General features: G+C 45.4%; 2 protein-coding genes across 5 annotated transcripts in view; one reads left to right on the top strand and one right to left on the bottom strand.

Moving 5' to 3' along the window:
* The window catches only part of CENPO (centromere protein O), a 20702-nt gene extending 11826 nt beyond the window's left edge, over window positions 1-8876 (bottom strand). The window contains exons 1-3 of one of the 4 annotated variants that reach the window (XM_025353576.1): window positions 8471-8876; window positions 8025-8138; window positions 2044-2213 (exon numbers count right to left, since the gene is read on the bottom strand). In XM_025353576.1, coding sequence (XP_025209361.1) covers window positions 2044-2213; window positions 8025-8070 — 216 coding nt within the window. In that variant the 5' untranslated portion in view covers window positions 8071-8138; window positions 8471-8876. The remainder of the gene's footprint in view (window positions 1-2043; window positions 2214-8024; window positions 8139-8470) is intronic. The other 3 variants (XM_025353575.1, XM_025353578.1, XM_025353577.1) reach the window with 3 other exon arrangements.
* Window positions 8609-11730, top strand: PTRHD1 (peptidyl-tRNA hydrolase domain containing 1). Its single transcript, XM_025353579.1, has 2 exons — window positions 8609-8865; window positions 11398-11730. Exons 1-2 carry the CDS (start codon window positions 8614-8616, stop codon window positions 11566-11568), a joined length of 423 nt encoding a protein of 140 aa, XP_025209364.1. The 5' UTR covers window positions 8609-8613; the 3' UTR covers window positions 11569-11730.
* Window positions 11731-13597: the final 1867 nt, after the last annotated feature.

The raw sequence follows: 13597 nt of genomic DNA, 5'->3' as shown, positions 1-13597 counted from the left end.
TTTTTTTTTTTTTTTTTTTGAGACGGAGTCTTGTTCTGTCGCCCAGGCTGGAGTGCAGTGGCCGGATCTCAGCTCACTGCAAGCTCCACCTCCCGGGTTTACGCCATTCTCCTGCCTCAGCCTCCCGAGTAGCTGGGACTACAGGCGCCCACCACCTCGCCCGGCTAGTTTTTTGTATTGTTTTAGTAGAGACGGGGTTTCACCGTGTTAGCCAGGATGGTCTCGATCTCCTGACCTCGTAATCCACCCGTCTCGGCCTCCCAAAGTACTGGGATTACAGGCTTGAGCCACCGCGCCCGGCCTCAAAAACTGCCAGAATTTTCTAAACCTAATATGCATATCCTACTAACCAACAATTCTACTAGGCATACACCCAATATATAAGTGTATATTTTTATACCAAAGGACAGAAACACACAAAATGTTAATAGTGACAACATTCATAATGATCCCAAAGTGAAATAACCCCAATAACCCAAATGTCATCACAGTAGAATGGGTAAACAAGTTGTAGTATACTCATAAAATAGAATTGCTATATAGCAATAAAAAAATGACCACTATAAGCAAAGTGTAGGTGAATCTCAGTCATAACATTCAGCAAAAGAAGCCAGACGTAAGAGTTAGTGCTTTTTAACATTTATATAAAGTTCAAAATCAGGTAAAACCTATGTATGGTGACAGAAATCAGAATAGTGGGTACCTTAAGAGATATGACTAGAAGAGGCAAACTGGAGGCTTCTGGGGTACTGGTAATGCTCTATACTTGAATCACTGTTGTAGTTACCTGGTTGTGCTAACTTTGTAACAAAGTCCATCAGATTTGTGCACTTTATATATATTACAATTTTAAAAAAAAAGAAAGGAAGAAGGGAGGAAGGAAGAGAGATATAGGTGGAAAAGGAAGACGGGGAGGAAGGCTGATATCCCATGGGCAATTAAGGGTTGTTGATGGCTTTTGAGCAGAGCAATGGTGCGGTGTTTCATGAAGCATTTTCTTGGCTGTGCAGGATTTATTGGAAAAGCAGAAATACGAGAAGATGCACCAACTGGCAGACTACTGTCATAATCCTGGTATCCAAATCACCTGATATTTACTCCATATATGGCTAATATTTGAGCTGTGGCAATGGAGGAAGGACAAAGACTATATAAAAGAAAAATCTGATAGGTCTTGCTGACTGAACCTAGGCTAGAGAGAAAACTGAAAAAAGGGAAGGGTCAAGCTCCCTAGGAGGTTGAGTCTGGGTGACAGATGTCACTAATGACTAAAGTATCAACAACTCAAGGCAAGCCACTACAAGTACTGGTAAAAATGCAAAACAATGGAAAACTTATACAACTATTGCTGGGAATGTAAAACTAGTACAATCACTTTCAAAAACTGGCAGTATTTACTAAACCTAATATGCATATCGTATGACCCAGTAATTCTACTAGGTATATACCTAATATGTTTATGATTGAGGTAACAAACTTAGGTGTTTATTAGGGCAGGTTAAGAACCTGGCAGGAAGAACTTGCCTGGCTTACCAGTAGTGCCTGACCAATGTTAGGTGATATTCACTGTAACTCTACAGGATTTTTTTTTTTTTTTTTTTTTTTTGAGACGGAGTCTCGCTCTGTTTCCCAGGCTGGAGTGCAGCGGCTCGATCTCAGCTCACTGGAACCTCCGCCTCCCAGGTGCAATGCTCGTGCCTCAGTCTCCTGAGTAGCTGGGATTACGGGCACGTGCCACCACGCCCGGCTAATTTTTGTATTTCTAGTAGAGACAGGTTTTCGCCATGTTGGCCAGGCTGGTCTCAAAACGCCTGACCACAGGTGATAGGCCTGCCTCGGCCTTTCAAAGTGTGGGATTACAGGCATGAGCCACCACGCCTGGCCAAACTCCACAAGTTTGATCATTTGAGGGATCAAGGACTACAATCAATCCAGTAAGATCACAAGTAAAACACATTATTAAAAATTGCCAATTCACCAATTCCCAAATCACATTTGCTCATTATACTCTAAAGGAACTGCTGACACCACCCTTCTACTCACGCTGCCTCGCCGGTGCCGCACCGCAGCCTTCAGATCATCTCGCAGATGCCTTAGTTTCTGAATCTTGGTTCCAAGAACACGTTCCTGGGCCTGCACGCTCTGCGGCTCTTCAGACTGTTTACGGGATCTGCTCATTTGGTTCTCTAGCCTTTCCAAGTGAGCTAAAACACCTAAGGAGAGTAAAAGGAGAATTTTACAAGCCGAGGATTTCTCACTGTGGCAACAGGAAGTATCTCAGAAAGAACAGGTGACTCTTTTTCACCAGAACTTTATGGCCAGCTGAATTGTTAGATATCTGTCAATTTATAAAAGCAGGGGAGCTAACAATTGAAATCAAAGATCATCAACCTCCTAGGTTGAAGAGTGATGTAAAACAGGATCCTCTTCAAAGAGAGCCCGAGAAAGGATATGAACCATCACACGCTGATTAGGCAGCAGTGTCTTATCTAGGTCTGCAGTTTACCACAGATCCACATCTCTAGTGTGTAAAGGATGATTCTCTAGCTTTACCACCGGCTGGAGAGAAGCCCTCTCACAGTTGAGGGCGGTGGCTCACACTTGTAATCTCAGCACTCTTGGGGGCCGAGGCAGTTGGATCACCTGAGGTCAGGAGTTCAAGACCAGCCTGGCCAACATGGCGAAACCCTATCTCTATTAAAATTACAAAAAATTAGCTGGGCGTGGTGGCGCATGCCTGTAATCCCAGCTACTAGGGAGGCTAAGGCAGGAGAATTGTTTGAATCTGGGAGGCAGAGGTTGCAGTGAGCTGAGATCGCGCCATTGCACTCCAGCCTGGGGGACAGAGATAGACTCTGTCTCAAAAAAACAAACAAACAAAAAAGAAAGTCCCAGACTTTATTTAATCGAGCTTCTTAAGTACACCCAGCATCTGTTTTGTAGGGTTCATATGCATAAACATATATGAAAATCTTAATCTTCTTTCCTTGCCTTGGAATGGAATCCAAAAACTTATTCACCTATTGAATTAAGACTAGAAACCTCTTAGAGTGTTTACCGCTAATAAAAACATTTAAAAAATTATGTGAGATCGGGCCGGGTGTAGTGGCTCACACCTGTAATCCCAGCACTTTGGGAGGCTGAGGCTGGTGAATCACGAGGTCAGGACATCAAGACCACCCTGGCTAACATGGTGAAACCCTGTCTCTACTAAAAACACAAAAAATTAGCTGGGCATGGTGGCGGGCACCTGTAGTCTCAGCTACTCGGGAGGCTGAGGCAGGAGAATGGCATGAACCCAGGAGGCGGAGCTTGCAGTGAGCCGAGATCCGGCCACTGCACTCCAGCCTGGGTGACAGACTCCATCTCAAAAAAAAAAAAAAAAAAAAATTGGGTGAGATCAAATAGAAACAGACACACACTATATGCAAAATTATCCTATTTTACTCATTGAGGCCTATCCCCTCTTGCTTTCTCAGAAACTCTAGATGATCAGTTACCCTTTTCTCTGCTGTGTTCATTTCCCTTCCACACACACTCAAGTCTTAACTGTCTTCAAACATACACACACTCATACACACACATTTCATATACTCATACACACTCATACACTCACACACACACTCATACACACACATTTCATACACTCACACACACACTCACACACACACATTTCATACACTCACACACACACACACACACATTTCATACACTCACACACACTCATACACTCACACACACACATTTCATACACTCACAGGCCTGTTCTTGCCCACAAATCCCCTTAAGCTACCATCTCCCTTTTCTCCCCTTTCCTTGCCAGGAAAACTACTTAAGAGAGTTGTCCATGCAAGTTGAGTATCATTTATCCAAAAGTTTTGGGACTAGAGGTGTTTCAGATTTCGGAATTGGGAATATTTGCATTATACTTACTGGCTGAACATCCCATATCTGAAAATCCAAAACTGGAAATAAGCATTTCCTTTGAGCATCATGTCAGTACTCAAAAAGCTTCAGATTTTGGAGTATTTCAGATTTTGGATTTTCAGTGCTCAACCTGTACTCACTTTCTCCATTTCCTTGCCTGTGACTCATATCTCAATCCACTTGAAACTCACTTCTGTTCCCATTATTTTACAAAACTACTCCAAGATCAACAGTGATGTCAATGTTGCTGAACCCAAAGCACATTTTTCAAGCTCCCTTATCTCACCTCCCAGCACTATATGCTTCTGCTGATCACCACCTTCGTGAAACCCTCTTTTCCTTTGAATCTTAGCATACCAGCCTCTTGGTTTGCCTTGTTCAACAGATGTTTATTAAGCATCTATTTTGTGCCAAGCACTATTTCAGGCACTGAATGTAGTGATGAACAAGAGACAACCTACTTGTTTTTGTGACACTTATGTTTTACCTGTCTGACCCCTCTTTCTGCTTTGCAGGCTCCTACTCTCCTCCTTGATCATTAAATGCTGACATTTTCTGGAGCTCAGTCCTAAGACCTCTTCCCTCCAGAAGAAATCTCATCACTACCCACAGCCTTAATGGCCATACATGTCGATGCCTCGCAAATACTGTATCTCTAGCTTATACCTCTCTCCTGCTTCTTGAGAAAGCAGAATACCCACCTGCCTTCTCAGTGTATCTACTTGGAAGACTCACAGGAACCTGACAATCAACATGTCCAAGACTGAATTCACCATCTCCCCTTCCAAACCCCTCAGTGACTAGAACCATTTACAGCTGTGTAAACCAGGTACTTGCTTCCTTACACCTTCTTCCTGCCCCAGTCCCAATCCATTACCAAATCCTATTGAATATACATTCCTAGTATCTCTAAAATATTTCCATTTTCCCCATCTGCAATGCCACCATTGTAGTTCAAGCTACCACCATTTCTGGACTATTACAAGTTTCCTAGGTGGCCCATACACTGAAAGCATATTTCAAAATCTAAACTGGATCGTGTCATCCAGCTGGCTAAAGCCTTTCGATGACTTCACACTGCCTACAAGGCCTACTGGCCTCTGGATCTTTCCTACCCTCACCAGTATCATGCTGCTCCTTCTCTAGGCACTTCTACACAGGCCTTCTCTCAGGCTCTCAAACCTGCCCAGCTTCTTTACTGACCTGATCCCCGCCCCGCAACAGGCACACCAAAGGCTCTTCCACAGCTGCCCCTTACCCACCTTCACCTGTACTACTGTAGCTTGTTAGCACTCAGTGCAAACAGCATTTCCTCAGGGAAACCTTTGCAACACCTTCAGAACAAGGCCAGGTGCCAGCTCATAAGCTCTCAAAGATCCTTCTGAGACAATACTATAGTTTTTTTGTTTTTGTTTTTTAAATAAAAGAGATGGGGTCTCACTATGTTTCCCAGGCTGGTCTCAAACTCCTGAGCTCAAGCGATCCTCCCACTTCGGCTTCCCAAAGTGCTAGGATTACAGGTGTGAGCCACCGCACCCGGCCACTATACTTTTAATTATATATTCATTAGTGAGATTATTTGATTTGCTTATCTTTCCCGCTGAACCTTAAAGCTCCAAAATCAGGGGCCGTGTGCATTTGTGTTCACCCATGGATCCTTTAACCCTAGCACAATGTCTGACACACAGTAAACACTCCGGAAATGTTTGTTTGTTTGAGACGAAGTCTTACTCTGTTGCCCAAGCTGGAGTGCAGTGGCGCGATCTCAGCTCACTGCAACCTCCACCTCCCAGGTTCAAGCAATTCTCCTGCTTCAGCCTCCCGATTAGCTGTGACTACAGGCACGTGCCACCATGCCCGGCTAATTTTTATATTTAGTAGAGATGGGGTTTCACTATGTTGGCCAGGCTGGTCTTCAACTCCTGACCTTGTGATCCGCCCGCTTTGGCCTCCCAAAGTGCTGGGATTACAGGTGTGAGCCACCACGCCTGGCCAACACCCCAGAAATATTTACTGAAACACAGACAACCAAGCATGACACTCTTGGAGATTACGTTCACTTGGCTCATGTCCACAGAAAAATCCACAATACTACAATAATAATCGTGAAAAACCAAAATTCAAATTAAATAAATTAGTCCTAAAAATTAGCATGTGATTAACTGCTTTATTCACAAGTCTCTATTTATCCAACAACTATGTATTGAGAATCTACTATGGACCAAGGACCGTGCCGGAAGTTATTCATACTACAGTGGCAAAATGATGTCCCTGTCTTCATGGAGCTTACAAAAATTATTTACTGTCCAACCAGGAGGTGATCTGAAAAGCACACACACATAGATTAATTTAGGGTGGTACAGGAGATGCCTGACCAAATTCTCCTTTATGGAAATTCTACATTACTAAAACAGGAGATATCAATGTTCCCAAAGTTTCTGAGATAAGTAGGTGTTCAAAACAGTATCATGCTGCTGCTTCTCTAGGCATTTCCACACAGCTCTCCTCTCAGGCTTTCAAACCTGCCCAGCTTCTTTACCGACCTGATCCCCTCTACACCAAGGGGGCAGCGTTGTTGTTTAGCGTTGCTACTAGAGAAAAGAGGGAGTGTATCTGCTGGGCCTGCTTTACCTTGGAAGTTATGACATCTCACCCTAGCCAGTCAGCTTTGTCCCAAAAAAGGTTACAAAAAAGGTCAAAATCCCTGCCTATTTGAATAAACTGGTTGCAACTAAAATTCCATGTCCTTCCTTCCGAAATGAGTGGGGACAATTCAAATAATAAACCAAAAGCTGAAATCACCCAAGCAGAGGGAGAAAACCAGTATGGGTAACAGCTAAATGTTTAAATATTGTTTTCGGTAGAGAATAAGGAGACGGGTCTAAGTCTCTTGATAATCCAAAACTTTCACCTCATCGCTTATTTTAATAGAAACAAAATTAGGCCTGGACTAGAGAACAGGTTACTCCTGAGTGTAGCATGTTTCCACTACACAAAGTCACCAAACTTATTTTTAGTCTTAAAGTAACAGTAAATCTTACCCCATATACTTTTATTATCTACAGTCTCAGCTTAAGTCATCTTAAGCTGAATATAGCTACTTCATAGTTATCAATGATAATGATGGCCCAGAGAAAAACAGGATCACCAAATTCACTGATAAACTCAGAATTCTTTTTAAAATTATAGAGTTATTTTTAAAGTTGGGTTTTATGGCAAGCTTTCCCAAAGTACTAATGTAGAACCCTCTGGATTTAGGCATCATGCTTAAGTATGCCAAAGTTCTAAAAAGTATTAATAGCACAGGACATAAAGCAACACAAAACCAGAACTGTCCACAAATATTACCGGGCACTAAAGAAGAAAGCAACTTCCTTCTGGACAGAAATTCAGATGCAAATCTCAGTTTCCAAAGGATTGACTAAGGACTAAGTAGTAGTTTCATAATTCTAAGCAACTCTAACAATAAATTCTTTAAACACTTTCTACTTTTTAAGACACTTACAAAGCCTTTGAGTATTTCCTATATATTAGACATGTGCTAAATGCTTCACTTGAAACGTTTGAATTAAATACTATTCCACCACAAAAGAAATACTTTTTCCACAACTACCACTACCGTGCCATTTTCACCTCCATTTTCTAGATGAAGAAACAGAGGCAGAGAATAAAGTGACTTGCCTAAGGGCCCTTTATTTATCATGGCAGAGCCAAGACTCAAACCCAGTTCTAACCGACACTACAGTCACTGCCCTGCACTGGCCCTCCCTCAGGAGTAACGCATAAATGGCCCAAAAAACCCGGGGAGAGGAAAGAAACCTCCCCGGCTAGAACCGCAGTTCAGAATAGAAACACTGAGCATATGATGGATGCAACTTAATCCGTTTCAAAAGAGGTGGGAGCCTAGAAACGAAGCCATTTTTCCTCCTCGAATAATCCTGGCTGCCTGTCCCTTTGTCTTCAATGTTAGTTCCTTTCACCATTCTGCTCCCAAACAGGTCAGGTCCCACGTCAGTTCCAGGAGGAAAGGGCTCTCTCAGCCTGCGGATCATCTTTGGGCAGCAGCAGGAAGGGGAAGGCGGCGGCCCTCTCAATACCTCCTTTAGACTCGCCATCTGGACGTAAAGGGTTCGCCTGCTCCATCTCAGATTGCCAAGGGCCTTCCCATGAAGTTGTCTAGGCAAGCGGTGATAGGGACCTCAATGTCCTTGCTGATAAAAGAAAAATGGCAACAGAGTCATATCGCATCTAGTCCCATTCAAACCCAGACGGCAGGGCACACACCACTCAGGCACAACCCCTGGGCCGCGGATGACACAAACGTCACGGCTAGGATCCCCTTTCCTGAGCCGCCAGCCCTCTCCCAGCGCCCGAGCCAGCAGAGTCCACGCCCACCCCCGCGCCCACTCCGCGGCCCGGCGCGCTCCCGAGGCCACGGCTACTCTGGTCCAGCAGGCTTCACAGCTACGGAAGGAGTTTTAAGAAGGCCGTTCAGCCCGCCACCCTGGCCACAGTCCCGTCAGACACTGGGTCTTTCCCCTACCTTCTCCCTTCTAGCTCACCCAGGCCAGGGGCGAGAATTCCCGCCATCCACGTCTTCAAAACCAAGCCAACCGGTCCCGGCGTGCTTTGCGATCCTGCCGTACAAAAACATGGCGGCGCTCAGGGCCCCGCCCTGATCCCAGGATGCACCGGGGAGTAGGTCCGGCCTTTCGGGTGGTGAGGAAGATGGCGGCCTCTGGGGCGGAGCCGCAGGTCCTGGTACAATACTTGGTGTTACGAAAGGATCTATCACAAGCTCCGTTCTCCTGGCCGGCGGGCGCACTGGTGGCGCAGGCTTGTCACGCGGCCACCGCGGCCTTGCACACTCACCGCGACCACCCGCACACCGCCGCTTACCTCCAAGAGCTGGGGCGCATGCGCAAAGTGGTCCTTGAGGTGAGGCACTCGGGCGGAGGGGGAGGTGCTGAGACGTCGAGGGCGGAAGTGGGTGTGATCTTCGGTCCGAAGGCCTAGCTGCGGGGAGTGGGTGCGGCGGGGGTTGGGGTGATCGTTAACATTTAGACTGGAGCTGTTTCCCTGGAGGTGCGTCCTTGGGGAGGGCCTGACTGTGTGAAGAGTGGAGAGCAGTCGTCCGCCCCCTTCTGGGCTCGCGGTGAAGTGGTGCCGCCTGTGTCCCCGCCGTTCCGCCTGTGCACTGGCCGACCTTTTAAAGCCATGCCCCAAAGTGCGGTCCTCCAGCAAAACCGAGCCCGAGGGGACAGAGCGAGCTCCTTCTCGCCGTGGGGACAGTGCAAAGTGAAGTCAAACTGAGTATTTACCTGGGTAGGACGCCAAAGTATTTGAAAATAAACACTAAAAGCCTTATTTGAACCTAGCTTCAGATAGACCAGTCACCAGGGGTGTAAATCGGTGCACCTTTTAAAATAGCAGTCAAGTTCTGTTTGCAGATAACCAAACAAATCTCACCCTTACCCTTTGACTCTGTCTCTCCTGCTGCTAGAGATGTAGCCTAAGAAAATAATCAGATGGACCCAAAGAGCTTTGCACAAGGATATTCATGGGAGCCCTTACGTTTTTGAAGCATATTTAGTGGTCTGGAAGAGTGCTCATGATGCGAAGCTAACTGAACTATATGTACAGAATGATCCAGACTTTGAAAGGAAAAACTAAGGAAAGATATCTAAATATTAAGTAGTGCATGGTGAGATTTTGTTTATTTCCTAATGCTTATCTGTATTTTTGAAATTTTCTACCTTAAGCACATATTTTATAATAAGGAAAAACGGCTTTAAAGTAATGAAGCCAGAACTCAGGTGGAGGGGTGGAGTAATACCTTCATGGAAGACTGGCAAAGACAGATTATCTTTCAAGAGAAACATTACTGCTGGATAGTGAAACATCAGGCGGTAACCTGTAGGAAAAATGCCTTGAGAATCTGAGTAGGCAGAACAGAATCCGCTGACTTTTCACTTAGATTTTCTTCCTATTAAGAGGTCTTAAGAAATCAGGTTCAGACTCCTCCTGTCTCGGGTGAAACTCTCTGAAGCCTACAGGGATTAAGTGACTCCCCTGAGTTTAAAAGAGGGTCTCATGATTCTTAGTTGTTAATCATGACTCAAGAAGGGAACTTAGGAGTCGCTACTGATTACATTGAGGTGCTGCTGTAATCAGAAGGGCCAATAAAATATAAGACAATACCAGGATTAACTACATTTATTGAGTGCTTAGTATGTGCCAGGCACAGGTCTGAGCCTAATTTCATTGATCCCCACTAGGAAGCATTATTCCTATTTTATAAAGGGACGAAGAGGCCAGCGAAGTCGCCTAACTTGTCCACGATCACGCAGTCAGCAAGAGTTTGGAGTCCGGTAGTCTGATTCCAGAGACTCACTGTATCTCACTGTACTATGCCTCTGCCCGAGGCTGAAGAAGCTGATGAGTCCTCCAGCAGAGCTCTGCCGGAAGGACTTAGCAGGTTAAAAGTAGCAATACTAGCATTCTCTAATTTGTTAAAACCAGCCTCTGATTATCTTAGTGGCTTCTGCCTTCATAGGTAAAAGATAAACTTTATGCAAAATAACATGAAAATAATAATTTTCTGAGTGATAGTTTTAATACTTCCTGGAATGGGATTCATCATGGGTGAATTGGCAGTAAGGATGACCCAGAAACGATTTCAGAAGGATGTTAGAGAATATTGTACTCTCCATTTAATAAACAAGTGGGAGCTATCCCAGCAGAAGGAAAACCCCTTTAGGTTTCAGTGAGGTAGAGTGGGAGGGATGGAGGGAAGTGGAAGTGGATGTGCTTTTAGAAATCCTTCCACTAGGGGCTGGGCGCGGTGGCTCACGCCTGTGATCCCAGCACTTTGGGAGGCCTAGGCGGGTGGATCACTTGAGGTCAGGAGTTCCAGACCAGCCCGGGCAACACGGTGAAACCGCATCTCTACTAAAAATACAAAAATTAGCCAGGTGTGGTGGTGTACGCCTGTAATCCCAGCTACTCGGGAGGCTGAGGCAGGAGAATCACTTGAACTTGGGAGGCAGAGGCTGCAGTGAGCCGAGATCGTGCCACTACACTCTGGCCTGGGTGACAGAGCAAGACTCTGTTTCAAAAGAAAAAAAAAACTTCCACTAGGCAGTGGTTAAAGTCAGAGGCATTTAAAATTATGGGCACCAGCCATAGGAGAGCTGGAAAACGTGTAGAGCAGAATTACACATTACACATGTGGATGTTGGGCACACGACATCTCACGAGGGAAGATACAAATCTCCATTGTCTAAACAGGAATAGGAGGCCTCTCTCCCCTCCTCAGTGCACCAAGGAATGACATCGTTGCTCTGCAGCTCCCTCCTTGGTAAAGCTGTTACTCCACTTTCAGTGAAGAGGACTCCCGAAACCCTTTTTGGCCTTTTGACACTTCCTAAGTGGGCTATTCAGTTTGTGTTCTATGTTCTTCTCCTTTAGGCCCCAGATGAGACCACCCTAAAGGAGCTGGCCGAGACCCTGCAACAGAAGAACATTGACCACATGCTGTGGCTTGAGCAACCAGAGAATATCGCCACTTGCATTGCTCTCCGGCCCTACCCCAAGGAAGAAGTGGGCCAGTATTTGAAGAAGTTCCGATTGTTCAAATGACTGCTGCTTTGATGTGTTTGAATACCAGCTGGATCCAGAATCAGCAGGCCACCCATTCCAGAGCATCATGTGTTTGCAGTGTCAGCTTGCTCCCGTCTTTCAGTTGTGACAGTTTCTTGAGGGTTCAGCGCATGTTCCTATTAAAGTTGTCATTAATAACTACTTCCTCTTATTAATAAGTGCAACTGTGGAAGGTGCGTGGGCAGTGTTGTCTGGCGATCATTGCTCAAATAGAAGATTGGGTTAGACTCTCCTATGGGGGTCAAGGAAACTCCCTTCCAGTCACCCAGGTTTGAAACTTTGCTTTTGAATTCCTTCTTATTCACACCCAGTTATCATATTTCATTGAATCTAAGACAACATCAACTTTAAGATATGATAATATTTTATGTATTGTTAAAAAAAATGCTGGCAAATAAATTAAAACATTTGTATTTCAATAACAAAGATGTTAAAATTTGGCCAGTGTGGTGGCTCATGTCTGCTAATCCCAGGGTTTTGGGAGCCAAGGCGGGAGGAGCGCTTAAGCCCATGAGTTCAAGGTTACAGTCAGTTCTAATCATGCCACTGCACTCCAGCCTGGGCAACAGAGTGAGGCACTGTCTCTGTAATGATAATAAAACGTTAAAATTCGTGTGTGTCTATATATATGTACATACATACGGACTTATTAGATTTGATGAAATCTGTCAGGTACTACAACTGTTTTCTTGTCATTTTAGTGCTGCTGCCCTGTGTCAGCCTCTCATTTTGCTCACTGGCATGTCCCACGGTCTGTTCACCTCCAGTGTGATGCTTCAATCCAGCAGCCGCTCTGCCACCAGATAGGATGACTGAACACCTACCTGTGTAGTCTAGGCTCCTCCCTGCCTGTGGAGTAATCCCAGCACTCCTTAGCTGAGACTTCAGGCCCTCCTCATGTGTATTTCCTACCCATCTTTTTTGTTTTTTGGAGATGGAGTCTCTCTCTGTCGCCCAGGCTGGAGTGTGGTGGCGCCATCTCTGCTCACTGCAACCTCTGCCTCCTGGGTTCAAGCCATTCTCCTGCCTCAGCCTCCCAAGTAGCTGGGACTACAGGCATATGCTACCACAGCTGGCTAATTTTTGTATTTTTTTAGTAAAGATGGGGTTTCACCATGTTGGCCAAGCTGGTCTCCAACTCCTGACCTCAGGTGATCCGCCAGTCTCGGCCTCCCAAAGTGCTGGGATTACAGGCGTGAGCCATCGCACCCGGCCTCCTAGCTATCTTTTTAGTTGAATCTTCTATTCCCTTATTCAAACTTGATGTTTCCACAGAGTCCCTCTAGTTGCTGTTCTCCAGTCTCTGTCATGAGAGTTGAATGTTCTTACTCCTCCCCTCCCTTTCCTGCACCTGGACTTTACTTCCACTATTTCCAGCTCAAGTGCTATCACTGCCAAAAATTCTTACCCAGCCAAAAATGATAGTTCCTTCTCTGAACATCTGTAACACTCTGCACAATGGTTACAGTATTTCTATAAACATTCGGACACACCTACAGAAACGCTTAGACATCTGTGAAGCGCAGCTGATGAGGGGTAATTTGTTCAACAGATATCTATTGTTTGTCTACGTGGCAGGCTGTGCATAAAACAGTTTTGCCCTCAGGTAGCTAAGAATCTATATGGGTAACATCCATCCCCCTTAGATAAGGTGGTACTAAGATCCCAGATAAGAGTTCCCTTTATGGGCCCAGTGCAGTGGCTCACGCCTGTAATCCCAGCATTTGGGAGACTGAGGCGGGTGCATCACCTGAGGTCAGGAGTTGGAGACCAGCCTTGCCAACATGGTGAAACCCTGTCTCTCCTAAAAAAGGAAAAAAGAAAAAAGCTGGGCGTGGTGACAGGCGCCTGTAATCCCAGCTACTCTGGAGGCTGAAGCAGGAGAATCACTTGAACCCGGGAGGCGGAGGTTGCAGTGAGCCGAGATTGTGCCATTTCACTCCAGCCTGTGCGACGAGAGCGAAGCTCCATCTCAAAAAAAAAGATTTCCCTTTATGAAAGGTGGTCA

Source organism: Theropithecus gelada, chromosome 13 (assembly GCF_003255815.1).
Source record: "Theropithecus gelada isolate Dixy chromosome 13, Tgel_1.0, whole genome shotgun sequence".
In the NCBI taxonomy this organism is placed as follows: domain Eukaryota; kingdom Metazoa; phylum Chordata; class Mammalia; order Primates; family Cercopithecidae; genus Theropithecus; species Theropithecus gelada.
Note: the sequence above shows the minus strand (reverse complement) of the source record. Positions and strands in the feature narration are given on the sequence as shown.